At 36.4% G+C, this 22,877-nt stretch overlaps 1 protein-coding gene across 2 annotated transcripts in view; it reads right to left on the minus strand.

Annotated features, from left to right (window-relative positions):
* LOC120523294 (Down syndrome cell adhesion molecule homolog) overlaps window positions 1-22,877 on the minus strand; it is a 668,946-nt gene that overhangs the window by 487,283 nt on the left and 158,786 nt on the right. For both annotated transcript variants that reach the window (XM_039744497.1, XM_039744498.1), the window contains exon 3: window positions 15,986-16,132. In XM_039744497.1, the coding sequence (XP_039600431.1) occupies window positions 15,986-16,132 (147 nt within the window). The remainder of the gene's footprint in view (window positions 1-15,985; window positions 16,133-22,877) is intronic.

Genomic DNA, 22,877 nt, shown 5'->3' on the forward strand with positions numbered 1-22,877 from the left:
TATTCCTTCACAACTAAACTCTCCTTGATCGTTCGGCTATGAAAAATGAACAGGGAAAGATGGGTGGTGTTTGTTTGGGATAAAATGGAACAGTATGCAATTATTAGTCACTTCAGCCCTCACACTTTTCTTTTAGTTTTCCAGTATTATCATTACATTAAAACATATACACATAAGACAGCATTAAGCAAGTGGTTGCAGTTCTACTCTGTACAAAAAACACATGACATGGAGTGCTTAGATAAAATACCCAGAGAAACTGGGAGAATGTGTGTAAACTTTCAGCGCCAAGTTTGTGAGCCCATGTCCCTGGAAATGTAAGGCAGCACTGTTATTACTGTTATGTAAGTTCAAAATGAAAAATAATATAAGGTATTCTAACTAACCTACACTGCAGCAAAATATGTACAAGGTATGTACAACAATCTCTTTGTTGGCCCCTTCATATTAGGACTGTACAGTAGTTCCCATTTAACTTCAAAACCAATGATGTAAAATTCCACAGAGTCAGAAAATCAAAACATTTTACTGCATTTCAGTTTGCTTGAAATTGGGAAGAAAATGTCTAAAAATGTACTTTGTTCTGCGTAATAATGTCAGATTTGTCACAGTCAACTGTCCAGAACTCTAGTCAGCCCATCTTTCTGTGAGCTGCCTTATAAACTGGGGCAAGAGGAGACCCAAAAAGAGACTTTTCAAATCTAGGTCATGTTTAGTTTGTAGCCTTCACTTGCTGATACTAAGTTTTATTATGCTGTCACAACTATTGACCAAATATGTCCTTTCTATGTATTTACCGCTATATATATTTAAATATTACTAATTTTTTATTAGATTAGGTACACTTTATTAATCCCATGGGGCAATTCAGATGTACAACAGCAGAACCATAAAAAACAAGGATACAGAGTCACAGGACAAATAGAGCCAGTCAATTTGCCCACATTATTTAAAGCATTACTTATTATTATTTTTCTTATATTTATGTGATTGGTTTGAAAAGGTGAAGATGCATATTTTGAAAGACAATATACTCTATGAATTAAGGATCTGATTCTGAAATTTAGCTTTCTAAGATCTTGTTTATTTCCGTTTTTAGACTTATTTTTCATATTTATAATACGCAGAGAATTTACCACATGGGAGATTAGGAAACCACTTATTGGTTTTGGGGAACACCGACCTATATTCTGTGGTCTACCAAGGTGCTTTCTTACTTATGTCCCAGGAGTAATTACCTCCTGACCTCCATCCATTATACTGGGGCATAAGGCTCCTTTTAGTGAGCTTGTGTCATAGCAAAGGAGCCATTACTAGAGTTTCTACCATGAAGGCTTCTTGCAACTCAAACACTGTCCTGCAGCATTTAAAGTTGAAATGTATTTTTCAGTAGGTAACCCCTAAACCACCAAAAATATTGCAATATATATTTAAAATAAAAAGAAACCCATGATCCTCTTTGAACAGTATTTGTTCAATATGTACAGTAGATGTTCACTGTGTCAATTAAAGTTTGTACAACTAACTTTCTGCAGTTAAAATGCATCCTGCCCAAGAGTGATCAAGTATTGCATTTCATAACAATGTATTTTTTTATTTTGTTATTCTAAGTAAAATTCACACAATCACAAAAGATTAATTTTAAAAACATTTTTAGTCCCTGTTTGAGACTCTGTGTGTTTACCCTTTATTCTGAACACCAGCACAACTTGAATAAAATGAGGCAGGTCTACATCATTCATTTCATGCTTCCATAATTCTCTCTGGCAGCTTTGTGATTAATGCATAGATTTATTGATTTTTCCTTTTCTTTTTTTTTTCCTGCCGCTCATATCACTCTCTTTCTGTCTTATTTTTGACTTTGGTTGAATGTAAGTAGCAGTCCTGCAGCAAACCAAAACATGTGCAGATGAAAGTACAGTAGTTCTTATTTATAATACACAATAAAAATTTGAAGAAATTATTCTGTCAAAGGACAACTTAAGGAGTGCTTCTGCTAGGCATGTAACATGCGAGTGTAAATCAAACATTTGCCTAGTAAACATGTTTTGCATGCATGAGCACACATTTTATTCAATCTATTTCACAAATTGCTAAATTGCAAAGGCAGCTCTGAACACCACTGGGAAAGTGGAGACAGCCAGTTAGGGCCATTACTGTTGTATACTAAAGATACTCTTTGGGTTTGGTAAGTGATTTAATTCACTGACAGTTTATGTGCTTCAGTATGGGAAGTTCTCCTAAGGAATCAGTTCATGTTAATAGTGAAATTAACCTCAGAAATGAGCACACAGGGGTCTTAGGTTACCAGGATGAAAAAGTATGCCCTTGTAATACTGGGCTATGAAGGATGGTTGTTTTATTGTATACAACATATGCAGAAGATGACTTTAATGCAAACTAAACTATTGAACATGCTCTGTATTTTACATATGCAAGATATTATTTCTTATGTTATAGAACTTGTTGCTTTATGCCTGACCCACATTGAGAATGTGTGAGTATATAAACACCGCCAATCACACAAAGCCCACCCAATAATCCTCATGTAGACTTGATAAAAAGGTTCTCACGGAATAAACTACGCATCCTCTCCTAAACATCACAGAAGGCTGTGAAAAACTCTTAATACTTACGAAGGGTGACATGTTAAACTAGTCTTTTAAACGAGCGCAGTTTAGGGGAGCAAAATACTGTAAGCTCAGACAAACATATCCAGACTGAGTCTTGTTCAAAAATGAAACTCAAGACAAAAAAAAAAAAAATGGAAAACAAGAAAGTAGAAACAGTTGGGCATTATTTACTCCACATCATGAAATCATGCATTCGGTAATTGATTCTTAAAAAAAAAAAGGCCTCTAAGATAGGCTATAACAAGTACATTGTAACTGTACTCCAATATTTCAAAAGTTAATTTTTCAGCTGAAAATATGGTTATATTTTTGGGCTTATTAAATACATTCAAATTTTTAACAGATGTTTGCAAAATAAGAACAAAGCCAGCGGAGGAATTCATGGCAAAAGGTAAAGCCGGCCCAAGTCCAGCAACTATACCTGAGATATTCATTTTAAAACTTTAAGAGGGACACAAACATTTAAACTTTATACAGCAGGGTTAGTAAAGAAACTTTAAACAATATACTCATTGGACCCCTAAGTGCACATAGAGAGGCAGCTCAATAAAGACTGCATTACCATTTGGACCCTCAAGCATGTCCTTAGTATGCTTACTCCTGTATCACTTTGCAGTGGAAACCACCTGGTACACCTTACATTCATATCATTCCTTCATGCCCAAATAACTCAACTGGTTTTTCCTGATCTAGAGAAGCAAGTTCTTCCACATTATTAAGCTCTACCGTCCTACTTGTACTTAAAGTGACGTGTATGGACACTATGGACAAAATGAGTGTGAAGAGGGTGCAAAAAACTCTATACCGATGATGAACTAAACTCAGGTCACTAGAATTACTCTATGATTTCATCTCAATTTTGTGCAGCTCCACCTATAAGAAGTCAATGCTATTTACAATACATCTGTGCTTGTTGTTGTTCTTCTTCTTCTGTCAGCTGCTCCCGTTAGGGGTCATCACGGCGGACCATCTTCTTCCAGATCTTTCTATCCTACGTATCTTGTTCCATTACACCCTCTACCTGCATATCCTTTCTCACCACATCCATAAACCTTCTCTTAGGCCTTCCTCTTTTTCTGTTGCCTGGCTTGTTGAATGTTGAAAATCTATCAAAAACAGGACGAAATGATCTTTATGACGGAAGCAAAGATCCTACATAGTGATAGACAATAGGAGATTTGAAAGAAAGAACACAAAGATCTTGCAGTGATAATAAACCTGGCAAATTCTATTTCACAGAGGTAAGAGATTAAAAAAGGTAGGAGAAGAGAGCAGGGTATAAAAATACCCCCATCCATCCCTTATTTCAAAAAACATACATACATATCTACATTAAGAATTTACATGCTGATTATCCTCCCCAAAAAAGTAGAAAAGTATCTTAAAGAAAAAGCTTTGCTCTGCCGGGTGAACCCAAAAAAAGGCTTTTAAACTAGCAGAGACAGAGTATGGATTCCTTTACAAAAAAAATGAAAACAGTTTCCCTTCAGAAATCTTCAGCTTAGCAGCTGAAAGGCCTTGGCTTTATTCAAATAAGAAAGCACTATCATATTGAAACAGGGGATCTCCCTTTTTCCTTTATCCAAATTTCTCTCATGCTATCCTGTAAATTCTAGAGTATCAAAACAATATTTGTTAGTTGCAAGTCAAATTCCAATTTATAAAAAGTTGATCAATGTTACTTTTAGCTCTGGTGCCTTTTTTTCCTTAAAAATCTTGATTTGTACATGTTACTTAAACATCTCCTTATCTGAGCCTCCAGATATAAAAAAAAATGCTCATAATAAATGATAAAGTGCACCAAAATATACCTTGTAGTAACACAATTAAGATTTCAATAACATTAATACCATTACCTAATACTACTGTAAAGTTCGCTCCTTTTATGTAATGAAAAATATGAATAACATCACAAACTTCTCTTGTTTTGTTATCCTGTAACTGCTGAGAGCTTGATTGGATTGGTTATACCACCACCTGACCGCAGAGCAGAAAAAAAGAAATGTTAAGATTTTTTTTTTTTATTTTATTATTATGGAAGTTGCTTCAAGTTGTTCTACTGCTACTGTGTCATGAGTCATGAAAAAAAAAAGTCATAGGCCCCTGAACACAGGGTGCATGAGCAGTAGCAAGCGTGGTTGCCTTAGAAACGCTCATCATAATAGCACATCTGACAGAATATACAACATGAGAAGAATTCGCTTCTTGTAGTCCCTACAGAATAAAACCTGCCTGTGATGGATGAGCAACCTGAGGAGAGCTTTCTTACTAACAAACTGGCAAGGACACATGATGCCTTCTTTACAATAAATACCACAGGAAAAATAACATATCACTTAAGATGTAACTGGAAATACTGTATAGATTTTTTTAACAACTACTAATTGTTTTTTGTAAATTTACAGCTGAAGTGTGTCAAAATTCTTCTGTAGCTGTACTTCTTTAATGGTTATAAATGTACTTAACCGGGCTGGCCAATTTCCAAAAATATATACTGTATGTCAATCACCTTGCCCTACTTTTTGGATTTGTATCACTTACATCAGACTCTCATTCTAAATAATCAATCTACACATCAGGGATATTCAACTGGTATTTAAGAACAAGCTGCAATATTTATTTGCTTTTAGCTTTTATCTAAAGTGCTGTCTTGAGGGGAAAAAAAGTTTAATTCTTCACTGAAAGACACCAATTAGACACAAGCAATTACTTCATCATATACTAGAGGGCATGCTCATATGGAAACATTGCAAGGTCGAGCCATAATGTTAAAGGCAAGAGAGTTAAATGAGTTGGCAAACATCTGTAAATGTCAATAAGCAATGCACAGAATTCTCTGTGTGTTCAGTATTTCTATTTTCAGATTATTTCAGATATTTTCAGATAAGGGGTAGACTCGACTTCGTATTAAAATCTTTTAGAAGAACGTAATCTCATTATTGGAAATAGTCGATTATAGATTCAAGGCACAGACTCTTAAAAGACATCCAGGTGAATAAGGGTAGTTGGGTAAGTTCATGAAAAACATGACACCAACACGTATGGAGCTTCAGCTTTCTTTTCAATATCTCTGGAATACTATGGAAAACATTAAACCTGCAACATATTTTTAAACATTTTTGTATATTACTTTTTGTACAGGAATTTCTGTCAGGAATCATGGTGGATATCTTTTTTGTTGATTTTAGCAATCTCAGTGTTCAAATTGCTATATACAACCAGCATGTAGTTAATCAGAAGATCATTATCATTGAATGTGGCCAGGGGAGCAAGCTCATCTTTGTAAACTCCGCTCATAGTGTTGAAATAGCATTCATTAAAGAGAAGAGAGGTAGGTGATCGGGGGTTGAAGAGGCAAAGGCTCATTTCTTAGCAGTTAGACTTCAGTGCAAGTGGGTACAGTAGCATTATTAAATGCATATTGATTAAGTCTCGGGATAAATAAGAACAAACCTCAAGCTTTTAGGCTGCTTCACACAGTGATTACAATGTTCACATTATTTATTCACATATATATTAGCTCTATTTTGTTTCATATAAGTTTAAAGCTCTTTTTTAAAAAAAAAAAGCATACCCAGTGTCAAAGACACTGTACTCTTACTGTATCTCTGTTTAAAAGATGGTACATCTGGACATCTCTACACTAATGCACATAAACATGCACATACACTCTGCTTAATTTCACATTTTTATTTTTAATCTGCATTAGGAGAACTTCATCCGAGAATTAAACATGTCACACGGATTGCTTTATTGATCTCTTGTATGAAAAGAAATAAATACCCTCTACAAGCAGCAAAAAACAGAACAGTAGACTGGGGAGATTTGTGTGATGCAAGCACTTCACACAGGGTACACAGAAAGCCAGTGAGATGTCACACAGCAGCATTTTAAATGGATAATCAAGGATGCTAAAAGTGTAAACAGGGTGGCTACATATGGATTATGACTCTGAAACAGGAACCTGTTGATACTTAACTATTCAGTGTATACTTAAAATCTGCTTTCAAGATGGTCACAATAATGAACCTAAATAAACTGAAATCTAAGTGAAGAAAAAAATACCCTTCTGGAATACTACTTAAAAGATATGTCAAATGTATATTTCCAGTCACATATTATGTTACAAGCTTTTGTCAAAAGTAGAACTGTAAGAATGTGTTCTTGTCTCCTTCAACACAGTCCTAACTAATTAACTAACTAACTACATAGATTTGTACCTAGTGCTTTTTACAGAAAGCTCTTTAAATAAACTAATGCATAAATAGGCAGATAAGTAAATAAACACACACTCACTTTGGACTGAACACTGTCACACATGCGGGTAGGAGGACCTCCTCATAGGCTCAGTTGAGAGGAGTGCTGACTCACTAGGACCCTCTCTTGAAGTGATGTTACCAGCTGAGCACACCACAGCATTGAAAAATCACACTGACCATCACAGAGTTATAGAAGATGTGAAGGATGTCACTTGCCTCCTAATGAAAAAGAGCCAGCTTTGTCCTTTCTTATATAATTCCTCTGTGTTTCGAGACCAGTCCAACCCATCATTAATGTGGACCCCCAAACAATTTTAGGAGTGGACCACCTTTATATCCTCTCCCTTAACAGTGACCAGACTTAGCAGCTCAAAAGTCAATAACCAGTTCCTTGGTTTTGATGATGTTAAGATTCAGATAATTCTCTTTGTACCCCAGAAACAAAATACTCCAATTGACTCCTATACTCTGTCTTATCCCCTTTATCAATACACCCCATAAGTGCAAAATCATATGAGAATTTCTGCAAGTGACATGACCTGGTGTTATATCTGTTAAGAGCAAAGGAGACAAGACTGTTCCTTGTGTTGCTCCATTGTCACTCACATCCGTAGGCTCATCCACCTGCATATTTCTGAGCTTACCCCTTAACAAGGATGGCTGGATAGTATTGAAGGTGCTGAAGAAATCAAAAAACAATCCTTATAGTGTTACCAACTTTGTCCATGTGAGAATAAGACAGATAATTGCATACACCATTCAATCTTTGCCCAATAGGCAAACTGCAGTGGGTCCAGGTGGTCTACCACAAGAGGACTCGTAGTCCAGGACAAGTCTCTAAAAGATCTTCATGATGTGAGACCTAAGTGCCACTGGTCTATAGTCATTAGATAAAGAGGCACCTGTCCTATATGAAACAAGAACAATGCAGAATGTTTCCATAGCAGTTGTACTTTCTCAAGCTTTATGGACAAACTGAACATGTGACAAAGGACAACATAAAGTTGGTCAGCACAGGCCTTAAGAACACAAGGACAGACTGCATCTGATCCAGCAGCTTTTCCTGCTGTCTGTAGCTTCCTCGGTTGTCCTCTTACTTGGTCTTCAGTTATGGAAAGGTCACACTGATGGCCATTTTGATGGAGTTGTCACTGGTCATTCCAGTTGATGTGGTAGGAGTTATTGATGTAGTAGGAATGGTGTGGGGAGACTGGTCATTGGAAGTAGGTGGAAGTGGTAGGGAAAACTGTTAAATTGGTTTATGGTGTTAGCTTTGTCCAAATCCCCTTGTTGGGCCAGAGGCCTGGATTACTAGGATCAAGCAATTATGCCCAGTCAATTCCAGACATCCTTCATGTTATTCTGAGTGGTTTTTTTTTTCTGCTTTAATTTTGTAAGCCTTCCTTCTCGCCTTTTTGTTGACAAATTTTTAAAGATCTTATCATACAACACTCAATACACCAGAATAACAAAGTGAAAACAGGATTTTTGGAAAATTTATTAAAAATAAAAAAAACTGTAAAAAACCTGGACAAGACACCAGCCAATCATAGGATGAACACACACAACACACACACTTGCAACAGGGTCGAATTTAGCATCACCGATCAAACGCTTTTTTCCAGTTTAAAATACTGTACAAGTAACATTTACTTTCTAAATATAAAAGTACTGCAGGGAACAATGAAATAAGTTAGATCAGATAGTTTTCACAATGCGAATAGTATTTATAGTTTTAACTTTATAAATAAAGCTATTATAACTCTTTAGAGAACTGAAACAGCAAGAGAAGATTAACATCACGGAGAAAGATTATCCCGAGGTCATAGATCGCCAGGTACAAAGAAATGTTCGTAGGTCTCGTCCGCGATCCACAGACTCAGCTGTTCCCAGTCAAAGTAGAGTCCATAAAATCTGTAAATATTAAGCCAAATCCATGCAATTCAGGTCGGCTGTATCCACGAACTATATGTACAGTAAAAGAAATAAAACAAGCGTGAGAAAGTGTAGAATAAATAAAATGTATTATTATTATTAAGATTAACATCAGTTAAAAGTAGTGGCAGTGAGAAGAGAGATGTGTGAAACTGAATCAGAGCCTAGAAACAGACATGTTAGGACAGAGGCAAAAATCATTTTTAGTGTGTCTATATTACATTTTCCAGTTCTAAAGCATTAATGAAACTATTTTTAAAGAATTATTATAAATACAATCCTTGTAATTATTGTGTTGTACTGTATACAGTATGCACAATTGACATCCAGGGTTTGCTTGGACTGTTGCCTTTACTTCTAGGCCCCTTGCTAGAGCTGGAACCCTCAGGAAACCCTTTCCACTGCCACCTCTACTATCACCACACCACTGTAACTTTCATTTACTGATGCTCCCTCTAACAGTAACTGTTCATTTATTGGTATGCATGTAGTTTTTGCAGTTTTTTTGCAATTTCCAAAGTAATACTCAAGATCTGCTTTTATGCTGTTTTGCGGCAAACCAGAATGGTTTAAGCATACACTTATTAGATACACAACAGACATGATTAAGGAAATTTGCAAAAATCTGAAAAAAACTGCTTCTTAAAACTATAGGGTATACTAAAATGGAGGCTTTCTAACAGCACTCACAACAGGCACTACACTGTCTGTGTATGGAGGCTATTCAAGTGACTGGAATAAGACAATGCAATAAAAAGGTGACTTAAACAGGTTTACTCTAAGACTGTTGTTTTTTTATCTTGTTTACATGCAAAGTATCTTCTCAGTGGTGATGCTTGTTTTATTTAGTGATGTCGTATGATGACCTTATTTTCTATTTTGTAGACTTTAATAACATGTCTAAAATCCCATATTTTAGGACATCCCTTTCCCTTCCCTTCTACATCTGTAACCCCAGGCAAATTATACAGAGTAAAGAAACAGGCAGAGGTTAAGTTTCACATTTAATTATGTATTATTGATAAAAATACCCCAAAATATTAAAGAAGCAGAATACTATGTGAATATTTGCAAATCATGCCCTTACAACCTAAGTAGAAGTGCACCTTCTGTACCTATGCAGCTCTCAGCTTATCTTCAGTCTTGTTTGCTTTGCTAACACATGGCCTTTGAATAGAGTATTGACACAGCCCACATGGCCGTCTCTGTATGGCTACCAAGATAGAGTTGCCTTTATCATGGTCTCTCTACACAACCAGATGGTGTGAGAGAGTAAGGTAAAGGCAAGGCAACCAACCTCATAGCATTCTTACAACAAAACAATGGGGTGTCATAGTACAGAATGGCCTCTGATTCAAAACCAATCATAAACAGCCATACTAATAGAATTAGTTTATCTGTACCATCCTAGGCTATCCACCAATGAAAGCGCTCAGGTACAACTCATCCCCCAGTTGCTTTGTGTAGCCAGTTTATATCCTTCCTGCAGTGGATGGCTTATAGGATCCAAGTCCAAACACAGTCAACCTTACCTAGCTGGTCTGATGCTCTACCCATGCCATAAAATTCATTCTAAGTTAGTCCTTAAGACTGGGGGTGTTGGTTGTCAATGAAGTAAAACATGCCTCCTGAAACACTATCTAATATTACAGTACATTTGCTTTGTCTAGCTTACAAATAAAGTGAAATCACTCCACCACATACAGTATCAACCTTCAACAGAACGCAGTTTAACTAGGGCTTCATCTTGGCTCTATATAAAGGAGACAGGGCAGACAAGTATATACATCATTAACAAAATAATTAATAAGCATCACAAGTATAATAAAGACAAAAATCCAAAAACACAATAAACAACAAATATACCAAAATTATATTAAAAAAACAGCAAAATCTTTAAAATGAACACACATGGAAGTAATGTACTGCATCATAAATCAAAACATCCTAACAGAAAGATGAAAACTGCAAAGTTTGGAATACAATATTTCATTTTTTTCCAACCTCCTAGCAGTTAGTACGAATCATGACTAGAATAAAAATATATCAACATACTGTAGTAATCCCACTACCTCTGCAGGTCAGACCCAATAAGTGAGAGCCAATGTTCATAACCCCATGTTTTAAAGATGAACCAAAAGCCTTCCAATATTGACTAGTAGCTAAAACAGCTCAATACCAACGTGATTTGCCTGTGCATTACTCATTAGCACTGGAAATAAAGTCCAAGCGTGTTCAATATCAAAATCATATTATGATTGAATTGATCAATCATGCTCTCCCGTTTTCTTTAGATTTATAAATTTGGTCTGGTTTCTCCTCTCAGTCTGACTTCACACTGGCATCAAATGTGCATGAGAATAGGAGTTATGGAAAAATATTTTGTTTGTGTAGGATAAAAGAAATAGTACTAAATTATATTCACAATTACATTTGTAAAAAAAATAAAATAAAATAAAAAGTGAACAGCTTCATCTGTCTCCAGAAAGGAAGGGAAAGTAAACTTTGTGGTGGATATATAAAAGAATCCAAAAGTATCTAGACATCATTGCGATAAGTGGTCTTTGGTATTGTACGGCACCACTCGGGTTGATTGCGGTAGCTTGACTGATCGCGCACAAAAGCAAGATCGATCAGTCAGGTGTCGCAGTCACACCTCAGAATGGGGAAAAGGTCACATCTGCGTCCAAATAAGGCAATATAAGGAGCCTACATGGCAGAAAGAAGAAAATGGAATAGGAATAAGGGCAAAAATGCAGCAAAAATAAAATAAAGAAGAGAAAGGAAGGAATGGAGCTTAAATGGGGAGGAGAAAGAATGAAAGAGAGAGAGTTAGGATTGAGAGAGCCCATACAGAAGAGAATGGAGACAGGTGGTTGGGTGTGAGACTCTGGGTTGCAGCAGCCTGAGAGTGAGAAATGGGAGTTCCTACTGAGCAATTTCCAGGGAGTAGGAGCGACCTGATGTGTGGTGTCTCCCTCCCATGGTTGCAGAGGCCCTGCCAATGGGGGCCCACGCCAGGAATAGACAGATAATTATACCTGTTGGCAGGTGTGTCCTCTTACTGCAAGGTTCAGACAGGATAAATGGAAGAGACGCCAGATTTTAGAGAGAAACATTGGAATGTGTGATTTTTGTTTTAAAAGGAACTGTCTCTTGGAATTTGAACCTTGTTTTTACGAATATATTTATTATGGATATTTTAACCACCACATGAACTTTTGGTTTTATGGATTATTTATTTATTGAAGAATATTTGAATCACTGCACTATTTATTTGAACACTTTGATTTTTTGGGATTCATTTTAATAAACATACTGAGGGCTTTTACACTTACCCCTTGCTCCTCATTTTCCCAGATCACCTCAGTTCATAACTATTGGTGGTTTGGGCTCAAGCGACATCCAGAACCAAGAAGGGATCGTGGAGCTGACTCAGACCGTCACAATCAGATTGTAATAATCTTTACCACAGTAGTCTTTCCAAAAACAATACAATAGAACATGCAATAAATCCAATTAATAAAACACAATACATTTAACACTAGTATTCCTGCGATTAACTGAAGGCAAGGTGAATCCATACTAGTAGGTGAATTATAGCTTTGATTTTTATTAAATATGATTGACAAAGAAGTATAAATTCATGTTTGGACAATAAAAAAGCAACACCATGATTTGTAGAAGGTGTGACCTAGAAACTTAATAGCTGTACTGGAATCTAAACCATTATATGTCAAACCAAAAATTGCTTTAAAATATGTGAGCAATTTAGCAGCTTTGGGTTTGTGTTCACTTCAAGAGACACTATAGAATACATCCAAGTATTATGATTCAATGTTACAAGGCAGATACCTTTAAAAGTTATTTTCCACTTTTAGGAGATTTTTATTGGATTCAAGAAGTGAGGTTTTTACACATTTACTTATCCCAGAGAATATTTAGCAATGCAATTTTTTTTTTTTTTAATGTTTGTCTCCTATGACACCATTTTGTTTTTAAATGAGTGCCACCATTTCAGAGACTTGCTGCCAAGACGTGATATCCTGTTGCTAAGATGCGATTCCTGGATGTCACGCATCAGGTTTTCACTATCGTGATGCTTTAAGCGCCGGCGTTGCATGTTCTATAACATCTAAAACTCCTCTTGCTCTTGAAAGACTTGCACTTTGTTTTTTGTTTTTCTTATTCTCTCATGCTTTTTATGTCTAACAAATCAAAAATCAAAGTAGGCAAACTAGAGCTGGATTTTATGATTCTGAGTATGACAACAATATACTGTAGTTTGATTTTTTGGCTAAAATCCCTAGTAGTATTTTGGTTCACACCAGTCTGCTGGTCCTAATTTCTACTCCAGTGGCTTGCCACAGTTATGTCATACATGGCACAACATTCTACCTGTAAAAACAATCCCATTAAATAGACAGTTCAAGGCTCCTTTAACATAGACCTCTGGACTTCAAACTTAGGTTTTTTTTATTCTGCTAGCAAATGCCTTTCTATTAAGGTTTACTAAACATTTTTAGCTTTAAAGAACATGACAGATATTCAAAACATTTCTTCTGGTGCAAACAATAAATGATTCAAAAAGTCCTTTTTGTGAAAGGGACAAGACTTGGTTTTGTCACATTAATGGCAACCTTTCTTACAATTCTGAATGTAGAGAGCTTAAAACACCCACAACCTGAATACTCAGGCATTATACTTGTGTTATAATACTAAAAATGTTCGGCAGCTGGGAGAGTTACATAAGGAGTCCTTATTCATAAGCTATACTGCTTGAGCTGTGTTAATGTGCAATAGACCATTTTTCAAAAATAATCCCATTATGATAAAACATGTACCATTTCTTATATATCTTATAAAAAGGATAACGGGTATTTTGGAGATGGGTATTATATTTACCTTCACTTTCAACTGAAATTCTGGAGCTGTGAAATCAATAAGCATACTACACATGGAGCACAGCGGCTTCCAGTCAAAAACTATTTTAAATGGAAAGAACATGTAGAACAGAAGACTTCTCTGTTACAAACCAATACACATTATTAAAAGGTAGATAGACATATCTAGTCATTAAGATGGCAAAACATTTTTTGCATTATGCCTATCATGTGCACTAGATAAATACATTGATTTAGAAATAATTCCAAAGGCCATCACCCAAACCAATGGGGCCTCAAAAACACAATAAAACTGAAAAGGAAACATACACAACAGAGCACACAGAAAAGTAAACTGGCCCACCTAATGATGTACCCGAGTAAAGCAGGGATCTTGGCCCTTCTGAGCTACTGTGGATAGATTTGCCAAGTGAGGCACTAGAGTGAAATGGTGGTTAGCACTGGTGATTTTTAAAGCCAGAGATCTAGGTTCAATTACTGTATGAGCTTTGTCAGCATCTGTGCGAAATCAATGTTCCTACTGTCAGTGTGGGTTCTCTCTGGCTATTGCAATTTAATAGAATGTCTAAGGAAATCTGTATTCAACAGTGGATGATTAGCCTAATAGCCAACTATCCATCATTCATTTTTTAAACTGACTTTATCCGATACAGGGTTTGGCCACTTTGGATACAAAGCAAGAACCAATCCAGGATGGGCAGCAGTCTACCCAAGAACATATGCATAACCAGACTTATTCATAAACAGCTAATTTAGGGAAATCAATTAGTTTAGCCTGCATGTAATTTGGAGGTCACCAGGTTTCTTGAGGGAAAACAAATCTACAAACATATGTAATTACTGCAAAAAGAAATGGCTGAGCCAGCAATTAAACATTGCTTTCTGGAGCTATTAGGCAGTAGTTTAACTTGTATGCCATAAGACTGTCCTCAGAAACAATATTCTAGGGCACAAAATAACAGTAAAACATTATACCATATAACACCAGAATTTTCTAGCTCATATCATTCTGATAATACATATAAATACCAGCTTAGCTTCTTATGTAAGCACTATAAAAATATATTCCTTAAAGGCAAAAAAGCTGGTAATTCTAAACTGTAAAAAAAAAAAAAAATGTAAAGGAATCTTAGTCAGTATTCAGCATTACTAATATGTTGACATTCTTCAATAGATATAGGCCTGCAAATTGTGTTAACAGTCAAACATCACCACCATAATTTTGTGTTTAGAAAAAATGTACTACATAGTCATGAAACAAAAACAAAAACACCCATTAATTTAGTCACAATAGCTTAGTGCTTTCAATAATCACTAATTTGCCAAAAAAATAAAAAACAAAACCAAGGATATACCTACAAGGCACCTACGAATAAATAAAATGTATTACAAGCTTAAAGCCTTCTGTGTACATCAACAAAAAGAGGAAAACTATAAATTGATCTGTGGGTAGACTGATGTGATAACATTACTTGGCATCTATTAATATTTGCACTACTTTCAACCATAATGTATTTAGCAATCTATCTTCCTTCTCACACTTTAAGCAAAATGGAAAATTTCCCATAGGGAATACCTATTGCAAAAAAAGTGTCCCATTTAACTGAAATAAAGGATCTATCATGCATGCAATGACTGCAATTGTGGAACAAGAGGGTCAATACAGAGCACTAATGTGACATGACTGGCATACTTTACATTGTGCTTACACACTGCTGACCAGTGAGAGCTTTACTGTCTAGAAGCAGAGGTTGAAACCAATTAAATATGACACAGCTAGGTCTGAAAAAGCACTACAGAAAAATCTACCAAGGCTGCAAATAATTATTATTGCGGAACTACTATATTGGTTAGCAAGCAAAAACCAGTCATAAGCAACCCTACTTATCTTACAGTCACTGAATTCATGTAATCTACATTTGATAAATGTCCTTATTTGTTACCATACAAGTAATATAATGCATACACTGACCTGATATCATATATTGAATGTGGGCAGAGCCATCATTCCCAAGGCCTATGTGACTAAATAGTATTTAAATTTACATTTTGCGTGGGAGTTTGTATTCTAGGTACAAACGCTTTGAACGCTCTACTATGAACATCACTTAACATAGTTAAAAGTCACAAATGTAAAGCATAATTCTTTTTATATGCCTAACAGAGCACAAAGTTGATGTGCAGAGAAGAAGTACAATTTAAATTGGAAACTTATTCAAAAGCACCATGAAAATCCAATGTTTATCAGTCATACCTGAGACAAGTGAGACTGTGTCTTTCTCCCAAGACACAACAGTGACATAAGCCACAACAGAAGCTGGGATAATGCACTTGAAGACCGCTACATCGCCTCTCATGGCTTTCTGGTCCTCCACTCTGATTGAATACGGCTCCCGTAAAACTAGAAGATAAAAAATTGAATCCAAGAACGTTAATAAAAATGTTATAAGTTTTGCTTATAGTAAGATTTTTCCAATTACACCAAAATGAATTCATTAAAAAAAGATTCCCACTACTGTATGTGCCAAAACATCACCTATTGTATATCTTTATCTCCCACCAAGATTTACAGTATATTGATAAATTGAGTAAAGGAGGGTACATATGCTGAATCCTTTGGGATTACCTGAATTTCTGCATGATTTTAATTTAACAATGTGGTTTGATCTTTGACTAACTCATAATAACAGGAAAACAGTGGTAATCGTGCTTGTCAATACTGAACACATTATATAAATATTCACAGTCGAGGCTGGAAAAAGTATGCAAGCTTCTAGTAAGTGGCTGGTTGAAAGACCTTCAACAAATGTTTTCTGTGTCAGTTAATCACATTTTAGGAAGTGTTACACCCTTCTCCTTCTTACAAATGAATTTAGGTCATTGATATCTCTGGGAATTCGTTTGTGAACAGCTCTCTTGAGGTCATGCCAGAACATCTCTAAATGGGTTGAACTCTCGACTATGACTGGTTATTCCAGGACACAAATTTCTTCCTGCTTAAGCCAATCTTTTGATTTACTCTTGGGAGTCACCCATTGCCTTGCTGCATTACTCAACTTTTATTACACTCAGGTGATTGACCGCTAACCTAATGTCCTGCTATAAAATTTCTTGATACAGTTTTGAACTCATTGTTCAGTCTGTGATAGTAAGCTGTCTAGGTCCTGCACCATGTTGCGCACTGAAACCTCATCTCAATAGGAGTTTACAGTGCTCCTTTTTTTTTTTTTTTTTCCATTTTCATTAAACAGCATTGCATGTCTCTACCTGAGAGTTCAACTTTTGCCTCATTCTTCCATTGTCCTAGAAGAGTTGTTAAACATTCAGGTGTTTTTTTGCAACGGTGCAACAAAGATTCTTTTGGAGAGCAGTGGTTTCCTCCATAAACCACATTCTTGCAGTGTTCTTCTTAAACAACACATAAATAGGGAATTTGGCAAGTTCTTACAATTTCTGCATGTCCGCTCATATTACATTGTTACATTTAACCTCTTTCTGCACTGTATGCGTCACTCTAGCTGTGATTATTGAAGGATGCCAACTCTTACAGCAAGTAGCAACAGTTTTGAATTTACTCCATTTGTTGACAATTTGTCTTACTATGAACTGATGAACACTCTGACCTTTAGAAAAGCTTTTATAACCTTTTCCATATGAATGCATCTCTAGAGTTCTTCTAAGGTCCTCTAATATACGTTAGATTATGGCATTGTTAACATAAACGGATCTTTCTTGTAAGTAATTCAGGTTTTTGTGCCATTTCTTTTTTAGATACTACAGAGCACCTACAACCCTTCTTCATTCTAATCTCTTTGGCTGGAACACCGGACTCCAATTAGCTTTTGGAGAAGTGATTAATCTAGAGGTTCACATACTTTTTCAAACCTAGACTATACATATTTAAATAAAATATTTAGTATTGACAAAAAGAAGTACATCTGTTTGTACATTATGTGTTTAAGTAGATTGTGTTGGAGTATTCTTGGGACTGACTTGGTTAAACATGAGACCACTTTTTTTATGAATTGTTGCAGAAATCTACGGAATTCTAAAAAGCTCCAAATCAACACCCTTGCAAACTTGTTGTAGTACATTCAGTTATTTCCAAAACATCACCCTGTCCAGAATGTATATTTTAGAATGTGAATAAAGAAATACTGATTAACTTTGCACAGGACATTTTATGGACCTACGCTCTACAATTTTGAGGAAGGTTCTCCTAATCACCCAGTGTCTTCATTCATACTTGTTTTCATTCCAAATGTTCCATTTTGAGCTTGAATTTTAGAGCTTATGAACAACAATGCAATGTGATAGTTTTTTCAAACTGCATGTTCACAGACACTGTTTAGTGACCCAGACTATAATATATAATTGAAGGTGAAAGAGATGATCACAACACTGCTAAATTTTAGGACACAGAACAGACTCACTTACTCGTATTAGAAGAATACAGAATTAACACCTAATTAGATGTATACATTGTAGGACTTGAAATAAATCTTGACTTCTTAGAGGAAACGCACTTAAAACATGGAGTATAAGCAAATTCAACACAGATGGAATTTCGACCTGACCAGCTGACCTGACCATATACATCCCTGACATTTTTCTGTATTTTAGGACTACTATATATTTAGTTATAGATGAAGTAACCTGCAAAGTAAACATTGCTAAAACCAAACACAATGAACAAACAAAACCCGATTCTGTAATGCATGTGAAAATGGAATGACAAAGCTTTAATTTTATATTCTCCATTCATGATTTTTTTTTTTTTTTACCAAGACTGATCTACAGTGGATCAGTGGAGGTCAAATCAAACCGGGCAACTTTTATACTGACAAACGTGGTGATGCACCAAATTGACAGCAGTAGTGAAAACAGGTTGTAGTTTTTCTTCAGTGAAGTTATTAGGTAGAGGATATAATCAAGTTTGGTGTTTCTCCTGTTTTTATTTAACCCTTTAAAAATCAATTATTTATTTAGGTAATGTTAAAAAAGTACATAGGTTCCAAAAAAAAAAAAAACAAGACGTTAATTGTGGTGACAATTTATGAAGCAATGACAGCTGTTAAACTACTTATTGAACACTTGAATCTTCTGCTCAGCTGCCCCCTTCAGAATGGTTATGGGTCAGTACAGAGGCACTAACATGTCAGTATAAAAGCATCTGTTATATTCCTGCACACTATGACAGACAGCAATGATGGGTTTAGTAAAGTTGTTTTAAAAATTCTGCCTAATTATCCACTCTCCCTTACAAATGTAACCTAATAAAAAAAATCATGTATTGCTCTTTTTTGTCTTACATGGCTTGGTATTGAAAAATAACTGATTTAGGAAATAGAGATGATAGATGTTTTTTCTAAATATCATAAATATTGCCTATTTAATTTCATGTATGCTTCTGTAATAACTTATGTCTCAATACTAACAAAGGTTACTGAACTGCGAGGACTAAAATAGTCATTTTAATTGCATCTTTTGTCAATTTCATTCAGTTCAAGAAAGGAAAATATTTAGGCCTCAGTCAAAAACAAGTAGTTGTTATAAAATAGGGTACAGAACCTAATTTAAACCTTACATACAGTTCAGGTCAAATTTGACCTGTTTTGATATTTAACAGCAGTATAAATATCCTAAATGTCATTCTTTTGCCTGAAATTTGATGTCTTTTCCTAAAGTGAACCAAAATGCACAAAAATGAAAATATTTTAAAAATGTATACTGTTGTACAGGTGCTACAAATGTTTGTACTTTGAGGCTGTTCCAATTCAAATTTGACCTGTATCTAATGAGACGGATTTTAGATCTACCAGTGAGGGGTCAAATCAAGAAAAATTGTGATTTTAAGAAATCTTGAGACTGTGAAACTGTACATGCCATGTCTGTGTGTATTTTTTATGGGAGAGTGGTGACAGACACTGTCTGTGTCCCCACCACATTTGCCCAAGTTCCCGCTGAGGCAGGCACCTACTGGTTTTTGAAGGGTCATGGGGGAATCTCGAAACAATGAAATAGTAAAACAGCATAGGAGTGTTAAGGTTGGTCAGGCACTCCTGAAGAAGAACATCACAGTGGTTGGCACTGTGAGGTAGAACAAGCCTGAGCTGCCACCCACTCTGATTACAACAAGGAGGAGAGAGGTCATTTGCTTTCACCCACGATACCACAGTTGTCTCATATATGCAAAAGAGGAACACGAATGTCATCCTTATAAGCACATAATAAAAGGCTGCAAAAGTTAGCGCACAGGAGGACAGAAAACCAGCCATCATCCTTGACTATAATGTCAAGAAAGGAGGAGGAGTGGACAACCTTGACAAAGTAACCGGCATGTACAGCTGCAAGAGGAGAACAGCCCACTGGCCTCTCACAGTATTCCACAATATCATTGGCACATCAGCCTACAATGCCTTTGTTATATGGAATGACTGAAATGGTGGGGGCTTGGATAAAACTGGACATGATATTGTGTCATAGCAGATGTTTTTCTGCAAAAATAAGTGTTATAAAACACTCTCTGAAATATTAATTAAGGATTAATCATCCATTTATTAATGTCAGATAGGCTATTTATACATTTGAAACAGATTTGTAGATCACTTTTTTATAGCCACTTATTATGAGGGGATTCTTGGCCTGGGTCAAAATTGACCCAGACCATACTGTGAAAGCATGAAATATGAACAGTATGTAAGGGTTAAGGAATAAAAAGTGGGCTGAATAATATCTATCAAATGGCATTACATGTGGTTTTTGTATAAAAAAAAAAAAATTATATATACACTGCTCACAAAAATTAAAGGAACACTTTAAAGAAACACATTAGATACATCAGATCTCAATATGAAGTTGGATATCTATACAAATAACGACAGGGCAATGTCTTAGGAACAAAAGGATGCCAAGTCTTTTAATGGAAATAAAAGTTTTCTGCCTACAGAGGGCTCAAAAGGGTAGACACCCTAAAATCAGAGTGAAATGAAGATGTGGCAGGCTAGTTCATTTTTTCAAAAACTTAATTTCTGCTACTCAAAATGCTTTTCAGTATCTTGTGTGGCCCCACGAGATTGTATGCATGCTTGACAACGTCGAGGCATGCTCCTAATGAGACGACGGATGGTGTCTTGTGGCATTTCCTCCCAGATCTGTATGAGGGCATCCCTGAGCTTTTGTACAGTCTGAGGAGCAACCTGGCGGCGCCTAATGGACCGAAACATAATGTCCCACAGATGTTCTATTGGGTTTAAGTCAGGGGATCGTGAAGGCCATTCAATTGTTTCAATTCCTTCATCCTCCAGGTACTGCCTGCATACTCTTGCCACATGAGGCCGGGCATTGTCGTGCATTAGGAGGAAACCAGGACCTACTGCACCAGCGTAGGGTCTGACAATGGGTCCAAGGATTTCATCCTGATACCTAATGGCAGTCAAGATGCCGTTGTCTAGCCTGTAGAGGTCTGTGAGTCACTCCATGGATATGCCTCCAAGATCATCACTGACCCACCACCAAACCAGTCATGCTAAACGATGTTACAGGCAGCATAATATTCTCCACGGCTTCTCCTGACCCTTTCACGTCTTTCACATATACTCAGGGTGAACCTGCTCTCATCTGTAAAAAGCACAGGGCACCAGTGGTGCATCTGCCAATTCTGGTATTCTATGGCAAATGCCAATTAAGCTCCCCGGTGCTGTGCAGTGAGCACAGGGCGCAGTAGACATTTGGGCCCTCAGGCAACCCTCATGAAGTCTGTTTCTGATTGTTTGGTCAGAGACATTCACACCAGTGGCCTGCTGGAGGTCATTTTGTAGGGCTCTGGCAGTGCTCATCCTGTTCCTCCTTGCCCAAAGGAGCAGATACTGGTCCTGCTGATGGGTTATGGACCTTCTATGGCCCTCTCCAGCTCTCCTAGAGTAACTGCTTGTCTCCTAGAATCTCCTCCATGCCCTTGAGACTGTGCAGGGAGACACAGCAAACCTTCTAGCAATGACACGTATTGATGTGCCATCCTGGAGAAGTTGGACTACCTGCACAACCTCTGTAGGGTCCAGGTATCGCCTCATGCTACCAGTAGTGACACTGACTGTAGCCAAATGCAAAACTAGTGAAGAAACAGTCAGAAAAGATGAGGAGGGAAAAATGTCAGTGGCCTCCACCTGTTAAACCATTCCTGTTTTGGGGGTCATCTCATTGTTGCCCCTCTAGTGCATCTGTTGTTAATTTCATTAACACCACAGCAGCTGAAACTGATTAACAGCCCCCTTTGCTACTTAACTGACCAGATTAATATCCCATAAGTTTCATTGACTTTATGCTATACTCTGATTAAAAAGTGTTCCTTTAATTCCTTTGAGCAGTGTATATATATAATTTAGTGAGGAGGCCTTAACCTGGCTTCCCTTGGTTAACCTAAAAATATTATAAAGTGGATCTGAAAACCTACAAGGATACAAGGAGTGAGAGGAAAAAAACTGGATGAGGAATTAGAGTAAGAGGTAATGACACCTTTAGTAAGTGGAATAGTGGCTCTGAGACTAAGGATTTGCACTGGTATCTGGAAGGTTGCCGTTCAAATCCTGTTACTGCCAGAAGGGATCCTACTCTGTTGGGCCCTTAAGCAAAGCCTTTAACCTGAAAATTGTTCCGGCAATGCTGAACAATGACAAACCATGTGCTTTAACTTCCAAAGATCATGTGAAAATACAACTTCCCCTCTGGTATTAATACAGTTTACCAAAAAAAAAAAGGACAGAACAATGTATCAAAGAAACTGGGTTAGTGATTGCATTTACATATTTTGCTTCCTTAAACATTAAAATATTGATAACCAAAGATGGCAAAATAAGGTTGAATTGAGAAACAATATTATTTTAAGAAATATTTTCCAAAGAAACTGAAAATCCGAATAAAATTAAAATTATTTTATACAAAAAATATTGGCCATAACCGTGTCCCTGCACCAAACTGTATCATTTTCACACATTTGTTTTTTGTCTTTTTGGGTTATTTACAGTTAGGTTTCCTCTCAATTGCCACAACTTGAAAGGTTAGGTTACCTTTAAAATTGACCTTGTATAAGTAAATGTACCCAGAGATGAACAGGTTTGGTTTCAGTCTAGGTAGGCACCAGCATCCAT

The sequence above is a fragment of the Polypterus senegalus genome, chromosome 2, assembly GCF_016835505.1.
Source record: "Polypterus senegalus isolate Bchr_013 chromosome 2, ASM1683550v1, whole genome shotgun sequence".
Taxonomy (NCBI): Eukaryota; Metazoa; Chordata; class Cladistia; order Polypteriformes; family Polypteridae; genus Polypterus; species Polypterus senegalus.